The following is a 19,633-nucleotide window of genomic DNA, read 5'->3' on the forward strand; positions in this document are numbered from 1 at the left end:
CCCCTCCCCTCCACTCCCGGTCGTGCTCGGGGGCCCGTCCGCTTCTGTGGCGCTGCCCCCATCTCAGTTTAGGCGCTCGGAGTGCTGTGGTAGGTTGGCTATGCAAGGGCTGACCAGCTACTTGCCTCTGATGTTGGGCAACCTTGAACGGGATGCTGGTGCCGTCTTGATGGCGGTTCTGCTTCCCTGTTCCATGATGTCATAGGTGATCAGGTGTCGCATCTTCAGAGTTCGGCTCTTCGTCCTACAATGCAGAGCTTGTCGACCGGTTCCCCTGACATTTCCATGCTGTCTGTGCTGCGGGCACGTTGGCGCGTCTGCAGCTGGACTCACTTCAACAGCCTGCGTCGGCGCCAGCGGGCGCTTTTTTTTTTAACACCGGCGGACCGCTTCTGACTTTGTGAGGGAACTCCATCCGTGTTGGAGGAATCCTGCGGCTCTTTCGCTGCTCACGGCTGATGCCCGTGCTCTGGCAGCCATGCATGATCCGGCTGCTGTCGGCCTAGACCGTATGCCGGGTGTTGACCCTGCCATTGTATCCCTCATTATCCCCTGAGGTGTCTCTTCGTCCTGTTGTGCGGTGCCCTCAGCCTCGATGTCGGCTGACGGACGACCTTCTGGTTTAGGTCAGTGATTCTTCGCTGGTATTGGTTATTCAGTGCTTACATCACCGTTCTGGCGGTCATTCGGGATTCCTAGAACCATAGTTATCTATGTAACTTCCATTCTCTCTTATGTCTTCTTGTTCTTTTCTGTTCCGTTAGCTACCTAGGGACGCGTCAGGGGAGAAACTCCATTCTCCATTTGTTTTTAGAAGAAAAAGGCTCTCACTCACAAGGAGAACATCCGTCACACGCAGAGTACAATGATGCTCTGACATGGCAGAGCTCAGAGGACTATTATAATACTGGAAGGCGGGGTTTATTGGTAAAACAATGGTCCCATGATTATAAGACAAAATACGTCAAAATATGTCATATCATGAAGCCTGGGTGGCCAGGCCGCGCTTTTACTAATTAAAAGCTACATTGTAGCTTTTGAAGAACAGCTTTACCCTTTAGAGCGCCTGCCTGCCCTTCTTCCCCTCAGGATGTAGACAGCTGTGCTCTGAATAATGAATTTTTAGATAACACTTGTACAATAATAAAGCCTAAACTATCTATCAACATTTGAGAAGCATATATTGGGAAGCAATTCCTTGACAGCGAGCATGACAAATTTTGCCCCAAAGTTTCCTCCGTGTCAGAGTAACATTTATGATTTGTAGTGTTGCAGATATGGCTGGATCATTATCAAGCTTCGTCAGAGCGTGCTGATGAGCTGATTATTTGGTTCAGATGTGTTAGAGGAGGGAGACATTGTAAACAAGCTGGATTGGTGCACTCGTGGACCAGACTAGGTGACCACTGTATTAAAGTAATATCGCAGTATTTTGGAACTACGAAGTCCTAGCAAAATCTTGCCTCCTGACTGAAATACACCTTTCTGCGCATTAGGGCGCACGAAACCGCGCTAAGGTGGGAAGCAAGACAAGGTAGATTTATTTGCAAAGCACAATTCAATTAAGGTAATTCAAAGTGCTTTACATGCCATGAAAACACATAAAAAATAAACACAAATAAAAAATGACACACAAAAATCACAGAAAATCATTTTTATTATTGAGTACTTCAAGAGGCTACCATTGCACAGTTAAATGTTTGTGGAAAAACCTGGAGGGAAATGGGTTAGATAAAGCCATATAAATTGAGGCTTTGTCATGATTAAGGCGTATGTGACAGCTGTCTGGCAAAAAATTTGGGAGAGTGACACCAGGGGGCGTCATTACTTTGCTATTAACCCATCTGTCAAATTTACTCCGGTGTATATCGGTAAAGAAAGGAAATATGCCGTCATGTTAACGCGTCTAAGATTGGGTCACTGTGGACTAGCTTGGGATCTGGCCAAGATAGGTAAACATCCTGATGGTAAATGTGAGCACTGCAAACAATATCAAACGGTGAAACATGTGCTGATGGAGTGTCCGCTATATAGTGAGCAGCGACGGGAGCTTTTTGGAAAAAGAGGGCCGTTGCCGCATGGCACTGTGACTATGAACGATCTGTTGTGTCCCGCGGTGGGACAGGATGGAACGATAAGAGCTTTGGCGGACTTTTTCGTTGCCTCCGGGCTGAGATGGACATAGAGGTCATTACGTGATCTGGCCACATTGGGTAAGGCAGCAATGTGCCAATAGGCATCGAGTCTGCCGGAAATCAACGGAAGAAGAAGAAGAAGGCTTTGTCATGATTTATTTATTTAATCACATGAAATCATAAAAATATATGTCCCAAAAAGATACTTCTTATTTGAATAGAATTTGGTAGATGACTGGATCAAGTAATACACACATATTCATATTGGTAGCGCAGTAAAAATGCCATTTACTGTAATTGCGTTTGAGTACAAGAAAAAAAAAAAAAAAAAGCCAGCAAAGAAAAAGCCTAAGTTTAAAGTTTGAATTTTTATTCTATTTTTCCATGCGTTACTCGTAATTCGCCCAAAATTGCTTCATCAAACGTGAATTTGCTAACTTCCTGATTAATTTCAGGCGCGAGTCTTTAGACCTATGAACTCAGTTTTCCTCATGCATGTATAGTATTTAATTTTGCTCTAATCAGAATGGATGGGGGGTTGTGTTGTGGACCAATCATGGATGTCTGGATCAATTTTAGTCCCTAGGCGAATAAGAGTCGTTTAAATGATGTTGTAAAGAGGTGAAAAGAATGATGCAGAACTCATCCTGAGGCTTGGCCACCACATTTGATGACTGTGTCCACCACATTTTCGTAGTCATCCTCATTGTGGTCTGTTTTGTTGTTGGTGACGTTGGAATGGATTGGAGAGTGTTCGGAGAATACCATCAGCTCCTCCAGTTGATCCCTGCTGCTGTCTTCACTCGTGTTTGGCTGACGACATATTTAATCAGTCTCATCATTCATTTTTATTTTAAAAATACATTTTCGTGTTTTGAAAGGATTTGGCATTTTTCCTTGTTCAGAGAAATTGAGATTTTTGTAAGCAGTTACCCATTTAGTATTATTCCTTGATAAATATTTGTAACATTTGTGGTATTTAATGATGTTATCATTTATAGTTTGACATTCGATTTTTTTTTTTAAACCTGTCTGAACATCTAATAAATTTATCATTCACAATGTTTTATATTTGTAATATTTAGAATTCTAGACTATATAGTTTTTGAAATGTTTTGACGATTGAAAGATTATTAATCTGTGAAATTTTTTTTTCTTTCTTTTTTTTCTCAAGCATTTTCGTAATTCTTAAACCGAATGAAATTCAACTTTAGTTTTACAATTCTGAAATTTTTAAATTGTTTAGATATTTCAGCAACAGTAAAACCTTTTGGGGAAATATTAATTTTAAAAACAAAATTTTAACTTGGCCACATGTATAAAATGTTTAGCGCTGCTGATATTAATATTAAAACAATGAATTTTAATAAATGTGTTGCCTCACCTGAGATTTGAAGTGCATCCTGCCTTTTGATGTAGTCTTTTTCCTGAAAAAGAGGAAAAATAAAATGAAATCAATTTACAGTACCGACCTATGGTGATCCATCCCAAAAAAAATTGAGGAGTCGAAATTTTAAAGGGAACCACGGATAGAAAGACGTGTAGTTGTTAAAAGATAAATGTTAGTACAAGTTATAATATTTTGATATTAAAACCCCTGTTAATGTTTTCGTTTTCATAAAATTTGTAAAATTTTTAACCAAACAATTAACTAGTAGCTCACCATTGTTGTTGACGTCGCAGGGCGGTAACGTCACATGTAGGGATGGGAATTGATAGGATTTTTACGATTCCGATTCCATTATCGATATTGCTTAACGATTCGATTCTTTATCGATTCTCTTATCGATTCTAATTTGGGGAAAAAGAATAACAAACGTTTTGATTGGCATCGAGTTTGTTTAATCAGAACTCACAACCTTACAAACTCACAACGAGATCAAAAGAGGCCCAAAGCCTCAATGTTAACTGTGGCAATAAGTGGCAAATACACAAGAATGTGTAAGATTTTACTGAAACATTTATCTAATAGAAATAAAAAATATTGGTATATATTGGGAGATAGGTGGTTGTTCTGCGTTTGGCAATATGTGTTAAAGCAGGGGTCCCCAAACTTTTTCCTGTGAGGGCCATATAACAGATTTCCCTTCTCTGATGAGGGGCCGGGGTCAGTTTGTAACAAAAAAAGTGACGATTGCAGAAGTGCATAAATGTAAAAAATTATTGTTTTTCAGAAAGCCACAATCAAATAACCCTTTCTGGATTCTTCACGGAATGAAAGTAAATAAAATAAAAATAATAATATAATAATAATAATTAATAATAAAAACACTATTAATTAAATAGATAATAACCAAATAACCCGCTCTGAATTCTTCAAGGAAAAAGGCCAGGAAATAAATAACACGATTGAGAAAAAAAAAAAATTTCAAAATGGCCGGACCAAATGTGGAGGCGGGCCGTATTTGGGCCGCGGGCCTCAGTTTGGGCACCCGAAGAAACGCCGCATCCAAGCGAGTGAGCGTGTGAAGTGAGAGAGGGAAACACTTCTACGAGCCTACGAGTCGACGCAATACGCGTCTTTAGGAATCGTTAAAGGGATCGTTAAGGCTTTTTCATTGTGATGTCGAGGCCTCGAAACACTCGGAACCGGTTCCGAATTGGAATCGGATTTCGATTCCCATCCCTAGTCACATGGTCACGCTGCCGTACTTCAACAGTGTCACTCTTTAACTATATAAGGTAGTGATTTAAATACGCAACAAGGTGTCAATGGCGAGTTTTAAATTAATTGGAGATCAAGCCAATGAGTGCGTTTTATCCCTTGACTGACTGAGTATTCTTTTTATTCCCCAGTGCGGGTCCGTTGTGCCTTATTTTCAATTGTATGTTGTGACGGTTAGGGTTTGGGTTAGTCTGAGTCAGTTTTATGTGTATTTGAAATATGTATTTTGATTGTGTATTTGTGAATGCCAGTTCTCTTTGCATTTTTGTTTAACTGTGTCAGAATAGGGCCTCATTAATACAGATTGAAGCACTTTTTGTTAACATTTTTATTGAGAGATATGAATATTATTTTTGTTGTATTTTCATTATATGATACTAATGTTCAAATGTGTGTTGTGAAAGAGGAGTTGCCGAACCTTATGCCAATAAATGGCGCAGTCTGAGCTACGAATCTGAATGCCTGCGTCCACTCGCCTTTCTCTCTCTCTACCTTACACCCCATCACTATCCTCTTAGAACGCAATGCAAAATAAGGCGTCATTATAATCTGTTGGGCAGAAAATAATACGAATAGCCATCAATCAAACTACATTTAATGCATTTATTTGTTTTCCGTGTCGCTTATTCAACGGGACCAAGCTTCGGGAGCAACATCTGTTGAGTCTGATAAATCTGAGAACACCGACAGGAGGATGATGGATCTGGACAGAGCTTTTATGTGACAAAAATGAGTTAAGACGTAATTAGACGCCATAACACGTCTCCGTAGAGGCAAACAGTATCAACGTTTTCGTGTTCTGTCATGGGTATCTGCAAAAAAATAATCAAACTGCTGTATTTCACTGTATACCCTAATCATCTGTAACGCATGCGACAGCTCTGAATGCTAACTATCTCCATAGTAATATTGGAATAAAATGGATCAGGTGAGTGCCATCACGAGTGAACTTGACACATTAACGCTACTCATCTCATCCCATCTTTCCTGTTCATTTTGCTTTTGCTTTCCTTCTCATTAATGTTCCACGCGGGTTCAAATTGGAAGGGCAGAACAGATGACATGTACATCTAGTTTAAAGAGTGACATTGTGGAGGTCTGGCTGCGTACCCATGTGACGTCACCGCCCTGCGACGCCAACAACAATGGCGACCGACTAGTTCAAATAATTTTACACATTTTTTTAAAATGAAAACAATAAGAAGGGTTTTAAGATCAAATTATTATAACATCGTACTAACATTTATCTTTAAGAACTACATGTATTTTCATCCGTGGTGCCGTTTAAGTCTGCAATTCATTGCTGTAATTAATCAGCCCTTACAAACATAAAAAAAAATATATAATAATAATCAGGCTCCAAGGATTGGCGTGTATTCATCCCTGGAATATAGAGTGGGGCAAATTAATATTTAGTCAACCACTAATTGTGCAAGTTCCCTTACTTGAAAATATTAGAGAGGCCTGTAATTGTCAACATGGGTAAACCTCAACCATGAGAGACTAAGTGTGGGGAAAAAAACAGAAAATCACAGTTTGTTTTTTAAAGAATTTATTTGCAAATCATGGTGGAAAATAAGTATTTGGTCAATACCAAAAGTTCATCTCAATACTTTGTAATGTACCCTTTTAAGGCAATAACGGAGGCCAAACGTTTTCTGTAACTCTTCACAAGAATTTCACACACTGTTATTGGTATTTTGGCCCATTCCTCCATGCAGATCTCTAGAGCAGTGATGTTTTGGGGCTGTCGTTGGACAACAAAGACTTTTAACTCCTACCCAGGGGTCACGTTAACCGAATATTTTCCGTCGTTGACCTGTTTTTTAAAACGGTGACGGAAAAAAATGAAGTCCATCTGTCATTTTGACAGGTTGCAATTCACACCCCAGACCACAGGGTGGCGAGTGAGCATATTGATTAGCTATTGTCTCTCTTGATGCATGACGTCGTTGGCCTTACTTGGAAAAATGTCAAGGCAACTGAGTGTCCGAAGTTTCTTCAAAAAGCCCCAAAACGACGATGGTGTTGATAAAAGTGGTGAAAAAAAAAAGAGTGTGGCCGTAGAGCGCGGATTCAGCCTCCAGAACTACATCAAAACGGCCATGAGAAGTCGTCTGTCCGAGGCAAAAGTCCAAAACCTCATGACAATAGCCTCTGCAGCAATCCAACTTGAGACATTTGAGTATGCACAAGCGGGCACGCAATTCAACTCCATGCGCACCAGGAGGAAGGTGTGAGACTGCGTTCAGGCCACAGCAGGTGAACTGTTAATTTCATTGTTCCATATGTAGCCTACCTACTGGGGCCACAGTCAGCTGTTTTTGTCAATGCGGAGAAAAAGTTACATATTCATCTGCTTGATGTGTGATGGCACGGTGTGGATTCTCTGTTAAGCTTGTTCGGACAGAATATTAATTAAAAATGAATGAAAACTAAATACTATTTAATATATCATTATTATCATTTAAACAATTTAAGTGACGGGTAAAAATAGATTAAGACTGGATTTTTATGACCCTGTCAGTCAAAATGACAGACAACGAAAAAGTCTAGCGCAACCTCTGCTCCTACCACATATTTTCTATGGGGTTGAGATCCGGAGACTGGCTAGGCCACTCCAGGACCTTGAAATGCTTCTTACGAAGCCACTCCTTTGTTGCCCTGGCTGTGTGTTAGGGATCATTGTCATGCTGAAAGATCCAGCCATGTCTCATCTTCAATGCCCTTGCTGATGGAAGGAGATTTTCATTCAAAATCTCTCGATACATGGCCCCATTCGTTCTTTCCTTTACACAGATCAGTCGTCCTGGTCCCTTTGCAGAAAACAGCCCCAAAGCATGATGTTTCTACCCCGTTGCTTCACAGTGGGTATGGTGTTCTTCGGATGCAATTCAGTATTCTTTCTCCTCCAAACACGAGAACCTGTGTTTCTACCAAAAAGTTCTATTTTCTTCAACAGGGGGACACGTCTGGCAGTGGAGGGTTTGAGTCCCTGGCGGCGCATTGTGTTACTGATAGTAGCCTTTGTTACTGTGGTCCCAGCTCTCTGTAGGTCTTTCACTAGGTCCCCCGTGTGGTTCTGGGATTTTTGCTCACCGTCCTTGTTATCATTTTGACGCCACGGGGTGAGATCTTGCATGGAGCCCCAGATCGAGGGAGATTATCAGTGGTCTTGTACAGTTGTGGTCAAAAGTTTACATACACTTGTCAAGAACATAATGTCATGGCTCTCTTGAGTTTCCAGTTATTTCTACAACTCTGATTTTTCTCCGATGGAGTGATTGGAACAGATACTTCTTTGTCACAAAAAACATTCAAGAAGTTTGGTTCTTTTATGACTTTATTATGGGTTAACAGAAAAAGTGATCAACACGAATTAGCAATTTCTTGTGAGTGATTATTGACTTGAACAATCATTGACTTGAACAAGTCAGGAAAGTCACTTGGAGCCATTTCAAAGCAGCTGCAGGTACCAAGAGCAACAGTGCAAACAATTGTTTGAAAGTATAAAGTGCATGGCACTGTTTTGTCACTGCCACGATCAGGAAGAAAACGCAAGCTATCACCTGCTGCTGAGAGAAAATTGGTCGGGGGGGGGTGAAGATTCAACCGAGAATCACCAAAAAGCAGATCTGCCAAGAATTAGAAGCTGCTGGAACACAGGTGTCAGTGTCCACAGTCAAGCGTGTTTTACATCTCCATGGACTAAGAGGCTGCCGTGCAAGAAGGAAGCCCTTGCTCCAAAAGCGGCATCTTAAGGCTCGACTGAAGTTTGCTGCTATCAGTATGGACAAAGATAAGACCTTCTGGAGGAAAGTTCTGTGGTCAGACGAAACAAAAATCGAGCTGTTTGGCCACAATGCCCAGCAATATGTTTGGAGGAGAAAAGGTGAGGCCTCTAACCCCAAGTACACCATGCCTACCATCAAGCACGGTGGTGGTAGTATTATGCTGTGGGGATGTTTTGCTACCAATGGAACTGGTGCTTTACAGAGAGTAAATGGGATAATGAAGAAGGAGGATTACCTTCAAATTCTTCAAGATAACCTAACGTCATCAGCCCGAAGATTGGGTCTTGGGCGCAGTTGGGTGTTCCAACAGGACAATGACCCCAAACACACATCAAAAGTGGTAATGGAATGGCTAAATCAGGCTAGAATTAAGGTTCCCAAAGTCCTGACTTAAACCCCATTGAGAACTTGTGGACAATGCTGAAGAAACAAGTCCATGTCAGAAAGCCATCAAATTTAACTGAACTGCACCAATTCTGTCAAAAGGAGTGGTCAAAGATTCAACCAGAAGCTTGCCAGAAGCTTGTGGATGGCTACCAAAAGCGCATAATTGAAGTGAAAATGGCCAAGGGTCATGTTACCAAATATTAGCGCTGTTGTATGTATATTTTTGACCCAGCAGATTTGATCACTTTTTTCTGTTCACCCATAATAAAGTCATAAAAGAACCAAACTTCCTGAATGTTTTTTGTGACAAAGAAGTATCTGTTCCAATCACTCTATCAGAATAAAATCAGAGTTGTAGAAATAACTGGAAACTCAAGAGAGCCCTGACATTGTTATTCACAAGTGTATGTAAACTTTTGACCACAACTATTGCTCCCACAGTTGATTTCTTTACACCAAGCGTTTCACCTATTGCAGAATCAGTCTTCCCAGCCTGGTGCAGGTCTACAATTTTGTCTCTGGTGTCCTTCGACAGCTCTTTGGTCTTGGCCATAGTGGAGTTTGGAGGTTGACAGACTGAGGTTGAGGTGTCTTTTATACCGATAATCAGTTAAAACAGGTGCCATTAATACAGGTAACGGGTGGAGCCTCGTTAGACCTCGTCAGACCTCGTTAGAAGAAGTTAGACCTGTTTGACAGCCAGACATCTGGCTTGTTTGTAGGTGACCAAATACTTATTTTCCACTCTAATTTGGAAGTACATTCTTTAAAAATCAAACAATGTGATTTTCTGTTGTTTTTTTTTTGCCCCACATTTTGTCTCTCATGGTTGAGGTTTACCCATGTTGACAATTACAGGCCTTTATAATCTTTCAAGTAGGAGAACTTGCCCCACTGTACCTGCTAACTATCACTGTCATCCGTCAACTCCTCCAAAGATTGTTGAAGGAGTTGCAATTTTAGTTTGTGTCCTCACCAACAAGAACAACAAAAATGAGAACAAAGCAAGCAAGTTTTTTGAAAACCTCTTCGGGCCATCTAAAAATGAGTGACAAAAGGAACCAACCAGAACAGCAGGACGGTGACTATAAGCAGGATGAGCAGGATGCCGGCTATGGCGTAACGTACAGCTACCACTGTGAGAGCACCCTGTAACCATGACCTAAAATTTTCTTCTCGGAGAAGCAGTGTGGCCCTCCGGCTTCCCCTGACGTTTCGGGCCTCACAGTGATATGCGCCCTCGTTGTGTAGTTGGAAGTTGATAATGTTGAAGACAGCCCCCATAGAATTGGGAGACTCCTCGTTGTCCTTGAACCAAAAGTAGCTAGCGGCGGGGTTAGCATCACTGGTACATGTCAGTCTGACCGAAAAACCCATGCTGACGTGAGAAAAGGGTCTCGCTGAGATGCTTGGTAGCCGAGGAACATCTGTTGGGAAATAGTTTTGATTTACTATTATAATATATTCATTCATTTTCCATGCCACCTTTCCTCATGAGTGTCACAGAGGTGCTGGAGCTTATTCCAGCTAACTATGGGATGTAGGCAGGTTACACCCTAAACTGGTTGCCAGCCAGTCGCAGGGCACAAGGAGACATACAACCATTCATGCACACACTCATACCTACGGACAATTTAGAGTGTTCAATCAGCCTACCACGCATGTTTTTGGGATGTGGGAGGAAACCGGAGTTCCCGGAGAAAACCCGGAAATGGGGAGAACATGCAAACTCCACACAGAAAGGCCGGAGCCCGGGATTGAACCCTTAATCTCAGAACTGTGAGGCAGACGTGCTAACCACGCAGGCACCGTACCGGAATTAATATAATATAGATTTATAGATACACCATATTTTTTGGACTATGTCAAAATTTTTTCCTTCCTTGTGTGGCTGCAGGTGCAACTTATACCCTGGAGCGATTTATTGTTTATTGTTCTCTATTCTATTTTTATTTTAAATTGCCCTTCAAGATGACATATCTGTTCTTAGTGTTGCATTTTATAGAATAAATTCCGCCCAAGATGTGACTTATATTCCAGTGCGACTTATACTGTATGTCTTTTTCCCTCTTTATTGAGCATTTTTTGGCAGGTGCCACTTACTGTATATTCTTATACCTTTTTTTGATGTCACTTATACCCATGCACATACAAAGCACACTTATAATCTTGAGGAAAGATGCGTGCAATGATGCATATTAATGACATCGGCATATGACATCAGGTTTGATTGGATAAAATAGTAGCAGCACTATGTACGGCCACTTCCTGGACATACAGTATGGACACCTATTTATTGTTACGTTTTTCTACACGTTTAAAAATAAATGTTTCTGTGTCTTTTTAAGTTATTAAACATGATTCTTTATACTCGGATGCACATCATGTTGTCTCACTTTTTAAACATCTTAACAAAAACCACAAGTTGAAAGACATAAAATTCATACATATTTTTTTAATTTCTATATTACCGTATTATTTTATCAATTCAAATTTTTTAACATTGCAATTTGGGTGGGTCAGTGGCTGTCTACTGAGCATGTGACATAGCCTCAGAGTACTTGTAACGGTGTGGATATTGAATGAATCAACTTTTTAATGTATCTTATTTTTATCACATTTTAAGGACAACAAAATAAAAATTAAAAGATTTTTTTTTTCTCAGGTTTGGACATTCACTTCACCAGTTTTGCCCTCCATATTAGCTTTGGTACTAAAGCTTGACCTTCATATTTATTGTGGTACTCACATTGGATGTCTACGACCACCTGTGAAGAGATGACGTTTCCATATTTATTGTGGGCCTTGCAGTAGAAGCTTCCACCATCTTCAGCGCGGATGGAATTGAAAACGTAATTTCTTTCTGAACCCTGAAGCATAGTTTGGTCCTTGTACCAGGTGTAGCTAGCAGCTGGGTTAGCATCACTGCTGCAGGTAAGATTCACTGGCTGTCCCTCGGTGACATTTGATGGACTCACCAGCAAATTAGAGAACCTTGGAGCATCTGAAGAACACAATATTGGTGTCATCGGAGAGTTGTTCATTGGAGTTTCAAACATGTTTGTTTAACCTCAATTGATCGCAGGAGATATGTTGTTTCGACTTTGGTAGTTGTCAAAAGGCGTGCAAATTCAAATTCAGACTTGCATGCACACTGTAAAAACCCATTAGGAAGAACAAAAGCCAAAGATTTTACAATTAACTGTAGGACACTAAAGTGTACTCACATTTCACATCAATTACGACGGATTGCGACATCTTCTCCCCCAGATCATTCTCCACAGCACAAAAATACTCAGCTGAATCTGAAGACTGGATGGAGCTGAATACCAGCTTTTCTCCATATCTCATGACCTCACAGTCTGACGTTCTGCATTTCTTGTACCAGCGGTGTCTCGATGATGTTGGAGTGTCAGCTATGCAGGTAAGAGTCAGTAGATCACCCTCCAAGATATCACTTTTATTACTCAAGAGCACTCTGGGGGCTTCCAGAGCATCTGAAAGAGACGGGTAGAAGATATGGTTGAATGTCAGTAAGTAGAGAGTCACCCTACTCCAAGGTCCCCCCAAATTTTTTTGTTTTGTTTTACTACATAATAAATATATTATTAATTTATAACAAAATGCAATTTTTACATATAGATGAATAATTAGGTTATTGTGTTTTCTTTGATTATTAGGTCTAAATTAACGAACTATTTAAAAAAAATAGAAAATAATTTTACATTGTTATATATAAGTATTCAACGAAAACAAATGAATGAGACACACTACATATTTTACTGACCAATTGTAGGGACAAAACTTGATTTGATATGCACATTAAATGCAACAATTAAAGAACAATGCATTGAACAAGAACTCACACAATGGAGGAGAGACACTTAATGGATAATTTTCAACAGCACAGGTGATGTATTCTCCTGGACGTAAAGTGATTATCTGTTCTTTTTTCCAAGTTGGACGGCCAACATTTTCGTGTCCATCCTTCACCCAGCACCAATACAAATATGATGCAGGACTGCAACTTGTGTGACAGGACAGCAAAGCGACCGTGTCAGAATCTTTGTTTTCGGCCTTGATCACCTGCACCTGCGCAGCTAGAGGAAGGTACAGCAAACAGGTAAGTCCAAGAAATTCACGCCCTGCATTTTTAAAATCTAGATGTCAATTTGCTCATTCTAAAATATTCCCATTTGTTTCCTCATACAATCACAAAATGAAGAATGCCAATGTTTGATGATGTCTGTGGCTCAAGGGTTTACTAATGGTGGGAAAACAAACGCTTAATTGTTGCTTCCATGTACCCTATTCAATTTTTGATGTCAAACCCCAAAGATTTTCATGCTGTGTTTCACTGTTACCTGTTACTGTCAATATTGTTCCAGGTAAATCGCTTCCCCATTCTGAGAATTTGAAGCGATACTCTGCAGAATCACTCTCTGTCACATTTTTGATTAGTAGACCCGATCGTTTGCCATCCACGTCAGTAGTGAAATAACGCTGGTCCAACTGCCATGTACTCGACACTGAGGGAACATTCCAAGTGTTGCCATTGTCTGGGCGGAACCAGGATTTTTCCCGTACCGTCTTGTGGTGGCCGTAAGTACAAGCAATGTCCACATCGGAGCCTTTGAGGGCGCAGATACTTTTGTAGAGATAAACCACCTTGTCACATGAGGGGCCCCAACCTGAAAGATGAAACAAGCACTTTAGCATAAGCATTAGTGAAGAGCTGCAAACTAGTGTGGTCGGAGTCAACAACTTACACACTGGAGGAGACAAATGCTGTTCGTGTCCTCTTAAAGCACAGGAGTAGCTCAGGTAATTTGATGATGCTGTGATCTCTTTGGAGTTCAAGTCTAATCTTTTTCTTCCATTCTCATACCAGATGTACGAAGGAGAGTCCAAATCACACTCACTGTGACAACTCAGATTCGGAGTTCTGTACCACCAAGACTTTTGTATATTGAGATCTGAAATTGTGTGGGACACATATTAATGTTGTATCAAAACACATCTATTGCAATGTAAAACTTTTATTGCCTATTTCCACCAAGGTGAAGATGCTTTGCTTCAATTTTTAGCTTTTTTGTCTGTGTTTTATTTTAAACATTTGACGATATGATTGTCAAAATGGAGCTACCCATTCTTTGTAGGCTTCTACTTATCCACATGAGGCCAAGGGTGTCCTTGTGCCTAACCCAGCTGACTTTGGGCCCAATGTAGGGTCCACCCTGAACTAGTCGCCAGCCAATCGCAGTACACATGTATACCTCATGCACAGTCATATCAATGGAAAATTTAATTACCATGTTAGTGAATTTTTGGAAACCACTTTTTTTCTTAAAAAAAAAAGAGTATGGTTAAAAAAAGAAACATGTTACTGATATAAAATTTATTGGGGATTGTAAATTGTTTTGAATAAAAAGATCAAACTTGTTATGCTAGAATCCAATTTATAATGTATCGTTTATTTTTAAGTTTTTTTTTTTTTTTATTCATTGATTTATTTTTCTTCCCAAAATTTGATTAATTATTCTGTAATAAGTGTTATTTCCCAATTGCATTTTATTCATGTGAAATGTATCTCTTTAAAAATAAATTAAATAAAACTTTTGTGTATAAGTTATGGATAAAACAACAATAAATTTTGATGGAAGCTTCCAAACTTTCGTTCTTGGTGGAAAGCACCTTTTAAAAAGCATCAATACCAGTGACTTTCAGAGTGACTCCAGACATGACAGTGTATTGTCCTCCGGTCGCGTTCGTTATGAATTTGAACTTGTATTTGCCCTCGTCGCTCTTTCTCAGCTCTCTGATTGACAAAGTGCACCAGTTGACTTGACAGTTTAGGTCTAGACGATCAGTGTACTTGAAGTCCTTCCTCAGATCTTCAGGTTGATCGTTGGCACCTTTCGTGAACCACAGTGTCCTTTCGACCTTTATGATTTGGCCGTTGTGCATTTGTGGGTACCAGAAGGAGCAGTTGAGGATCACTGTGGTTCCTGTCAGACCACAGATGGTCTCCTGAGCGTATTTCCCTCCCCATTCACTCACCTCCCCACTCTGGGACACTGAAACACATTTCCAACATTAAATGCATATTTGCTCATATTTTGGATTGTTTTAGTTGTTTTTTTTTCACATGCATCCTTTAATATGTGAAGAACCATTTCTTATTTTGTTGTACATCAATATAATGGTCACTTTCTGGAATAATAATGACTTTTCAATATAGGTAATTCAACACATAAAAAAAAGGGTTTTTTTCTTTTTTAAATATGACAAGTCTGAAGAATTTTGTCAGATGTTTTTTCGATAAACCCTTTGTTCACTCAATTAACTCATTCCTTGCCAATGATGGCGCAAGATGTTTTGAAAAATGATATATGTTATTAATAGTGCTGTTTTTTTTTTTCTTCATCATTTGTCAACATTAAAGTTATTGGTGGCCATAACCACAGTGTATCTCTGTTTTTATTCATTGTAAGTTTGTTTTTATTATTTATTAATTTATATATTTTTTTAGCCCTCCAAAAGTTATTATGAAAAATATATGTGGACGTCACATTTTCCCTACCCCTTGTTAATAATGTGGCCTACATGACCCGAAAATGTGATAAAGTGTTTACACTCTTTTTCACAGTGAAGTAAAGTCCAAATGTATCAAGAGTGAAATGAATCGTCTTTAATCATTTTTGCAGTCGAGCGTAGGCTTGCATATCTGTGAGAGGAAGGTCTGTCCTGCTGTTTGATAAAAGCCAACTGACTTCAATAATGGCCAATCAAAGTTGCTCCTTTCATTCCCTTTATTGAGGGGGAATCATTCATAACGAGGAAAATGTGATGAAGAGAGCCGCAAAATGTCCTTGTTTCAGTCTCTACTCCAATATTTTTAAAGGATATTCTTTTTATCGAAATAACAGTTTTGTGCTGAATGGAATATGAAATCATAAACATGCATTTATTTAGTACAACATGTCAAAACATGTCACTACATAATGGTCAAAACTGTCAACTTCACCTTTACTGTCGCACCTCCCGAACGCTACATTATGCCGCAGTAGTTAGTAAGGCGTTTGTCAATTCCCTGCCCCCTTGCTTCGGAGAATGTAAACAAACCAAGAGGCGTGACAGCTAGCGAACATGCTAACACGAACCGAGTAACGTCTCAAAGTTTTAATTTAGCTTTTCGAAGCAAAAAAGCACACATAACTAGCCCGGAAATGTCACATTGCGGCGGGGTTGTCGATTGTCATCTCCGATCTGCAACCCACCCGGCGGAGAGCAAGTTACAGCTTGTTCCCCTGCTACTACGGACAGTACAGCTTGCTGGGGAAGCGAATGGATAGTACCGCCGGACAAACCGGCCGACGTCGGAGGAACGCGTAGCTGCCACATGGTCAACATGAATATAATGAAAAGTAATGCTTTACTACACGGCGACGATGCAAACAAAGAGCGGCGTGCAGTTGTTGTGTAGCTTACATGACAGACAGACTATGTCTTAGGAGAGCTTTTCTACATGCCCATTCATGATGAAGTGTAAGTAAATGTAAGTAAATAGTCCTTTATTTAAAGAAAGTTTGTAGTGTTTACTTTGTAATCGCTGTATTTGCGCCCATTTTTAACACAAAGTTGCGATTTCTGATGGGGTTGAAAATTTGACAAAACACCGGGCACATGAAGAGGGCAATAAACTGAGTATAGTGCTCTACCGGCGGGGGGATTTGCGACAAGCCGCCGGTCGTCAGCCGAGTGGACAAGAAGCATGTCAGCCACAAAATGCAAGCCACCTACGTATTAAAATGATCCCAGTGTTTGACATAATACAAAATACGATGTTTACTCACTTCCTCGTAAGTCCAATGGTCCCACAGTAGTAGGGCTTGTTTTGGCAGATATTCACTGGTGGATGGGAACCTTTTGAAACCCCAAAAAGGCTCACATGCCTCTCCCTGTTCCAGCAACATTTTTCTGCAGCCGTTTGACTGGCGTGATGCAAAAAATAAACGAATTAATCTGCAAAATCAGCTGAATCCTTAGTCCTTCTCATACAACAGTACGGCTGGATAGTGAAGAGGACTCTTTCTACCGTACACATAACAGCGCCCTCTTTCTCAACTCGAGACTGGAGCCGGAAGTCACTCATTTTCATGGCGCGGGATTCAAAAATTGAATATATAAAACGATCGTTCCACACACATCCAAGCGGTCCAATTCATTCAGGAGCATAAAACACCACGTGAAATATGAAATCAACATGCTTTTTGGTGTCATAAGCACTTTAAAGTGGGCACTTAGACACCCGCCCACTCTCAAAAATATTAAAAAAAAAATATATATAATGATTTTACCATCCTACCATGATATTGCCTCACAAAGCCACCTAAAACAATATGTATATTTTGACTGTGTCTTTATTAATAATCACACCCAATTACATTTGTTTGTTAATCTTATACATTAAAGTAGAAGAAAAAAAGAGAAAAAAAGTTCTGAGAAACCTCAAAACTTCTTGACGGAAATGTATATGAGGTTCTTCCTCTTTCCCTTATACTGATATTAGTCACACTTTAAACAAGGTGAATAAGAACTGATATGAGTCTGACAAATGCCTTTAACTTTAGCTCCACACATAAATTTTTGCAGAACGTTCACATCTGTGAGTTTTCATCTTCAGAACACTGACATGATATGGTGGCAATTAGATCTGAATGTTGTGAATATTAGGAAGTAATGCAAATGTTGTGTAAATGGCTTAATGTAAGACTATGTTTGTTTTGAACAAAAACTAACCTGGTCAGGGCAGCAGGTCAAAGTCAAGTTTAATATGTCATATACTGTATCTGTTGACAAATGTGTTTTAATCGAGATCCAATACGGATTTTTTTTTTGTAAACAATTTAAATTTACTTTCAACTCCTCACAGGCCACTTGCTGACATTGTTTTACAGCAGGGGTGGGCAAACCGGTCCTCATGGGCCGCAGTGGGTCCTGGTCTTTGTTACAACTGATCAAGCACAGGCAGTTTAAACAATAATAGGTCCGGGGAAAAAAGTTGCACCTTATTGCAATCAACTGATTGCACTTGTATGACACCAGATTGGCGAAAACGTTTCCTCTTGATAGGTTACAACGAAAACCCGCACCCACTGCGGCCCTTTGTGGAATAGTTTGCCCACCCCTGTTTGACAGTGATGCTTTTGGCAGATGTTATTTGTGGAGAAAATGTGTAAAATAGGCATGGAAACAAAAACCTTGGTAGAGGTGTCGCACACGCTCTCTCAATTTATCTTTCAATGATTAGAATCATGGAGAGGATGTTTGCTGTGATAGGATGTTAAGAAGACTGAAAAAAAAAAAAATATATATATATATACTAGTATATACACTATTTAAAAAAAAAAAAAAAAAAAAGACTGAAAGCATTAAACAGGAAACTACTGAATGTGAATTTGTACATCGCTTTAAAGTTTGTCAATTTGTCAGTATTTTCGCCCTCCCTGGAGGAATTAAACTCAATTTTTAAACACTCAGGCAACAGGATGGTTTTGTTGATGAGGTAGGCAGCAACAATAACATGTAAACAATCAGCATTTGAATAGATATTTAAGCCACAAATCTGCCGAAATGTAGGCGAGTCCTACCTTGAAAACCAAAGAGTAAGATGACAAATATGACAAAGTCCTTCTGTGCAGTCAAGCTCATTCTGTATTTGCTGCTTATTTTGACCTGTATGTATACCCCTTATGGCTGTCACTGCCTCAAGGTGGAAGAAATAAAAAAGCAAAAGCTTGCCATCTTCCTGTTTTTTACATTAACATGCATGAACACGCTTTGCAGTGTGAAAAAAAACGCAGCAGAAATAAGATCAAATAGAAGAAACAAAAACTACTTCTCATTTTTACTCTCTTCAAACTCTTTTACACAGACAGTCAACATTTCTTTTTTTTTTTTACTTGTTTTCAACCAAAATACAATTTTTTGGAAAGAGATGATGAAAACTATACCAACTATGAAATTTGAATGCAATGTAAAAATAAAAAAGTAAGAATTCATTGGAAATGGTATATTTTATCACTGTAAAACGTCATGTCCAGCCTACTTGAGCCCAACCCTTTTTTCTGTTTGTGGCACTGCAGTTTTGTTTTACTCATTTGTTTTTCTGGCAAGCTCTGTGAGAATTTATTCAATATCCTTAATATCAGACGTAAGGATTTTTCATATGTGTTGGAACCAAGATCAAGCTATCTCCATCAGTAAAATACACTCACCGCCCACTTTATTAGGTACACCTGTCCAACTGCTCGTTAACGCTTAATTTCTAATCAGCCAATCACATGGCGGCAACTCAGTGCATTTAGGCATGTAGACATGGTTTAAGACAATCTCCTGCAGTTCAAACAGAGCATCAGTATGGGGAAGAAAGGTGATTTGAGTGACTTTGAACATGGCATGGTTGTTGGTGCCAGAAGGGCGGGTCTGAGCATTTCAGAAACTGCTGATCTACTGGGATTTTCACGCACAGCCATCTCTAGGGTTTACAGAGAATGGTCAGAAAAAGAAAAAATATCCAGTGAGTGGCAGTTCTGTGGGCGGAAATGCCTTGTTGATGCCGGAGGTCAGAGGAGAATAGCCAGACTGGT

At 39.8% G+C, this 19,633-nt stretch overlaps 1 protein-coding gene across 2 annotated transcripts; it reads right to left on the reverse strand.

The window, feature by feature from the left end:
* Positions 1–1,858: 1,858 nt before the first annotated feature.
* Positions 1,859–18,746, reverse strand: LOC130919913 (B-cell receptor CD22-like). 2 transcript variants are annotated; one of them, XM_057842547.1, is made up of 11 exons: positions 18,635–18,743; positions 16,838–16,975; positions 14,696–15,058; positions 13,751–13,957; positions 13,346–13,672; positions 12,848–13,081; positions 12,209–12,478; positions 11,731–11,985; positions 10,048–10,408; positions 3,520–3,562; positions 1,859–2,948 (listed from the first exon to the last, which is right to left on the reverse strand). In XM_057842547.1, coding segments are annotated over exons 2-11 (2,232 nt in total). In that variant the 5' UTR covers positions 16,839–16,975; positions 18,635–18,743; the 3' UTR covers positions 1,859–2,777. The 2 variants fall into 2 exon arrangements, with proteins under 2 accessions (XP_057698530.1, XP_057698529.1); XM_057842546.1 differs by lacking the exon at positions 16,838–16,975 and having other exon boundaries at positions 18,635–18,746.
* Positions 18,747–19,633: the final 887 nt, after the last annotated feature.

Source organism: Corythoichthys intestinalis, chromosome 8 (genome assembly GCF_030265065.1).
Source record: "Corythoichthys intestinalis isolate RoL2023-P3 chromosome 8, ASM3026506v1, whole genome shotgun sequence".
In the NCBI taxonomy this organism is placed as follows: domain Eukaryota; kingdom Metazoa; phylum Chordata; class Actinopteri; order Syngnathiformes; family Syngnathidae; genus Corythoichthys; species Corythoichthys intestinalis.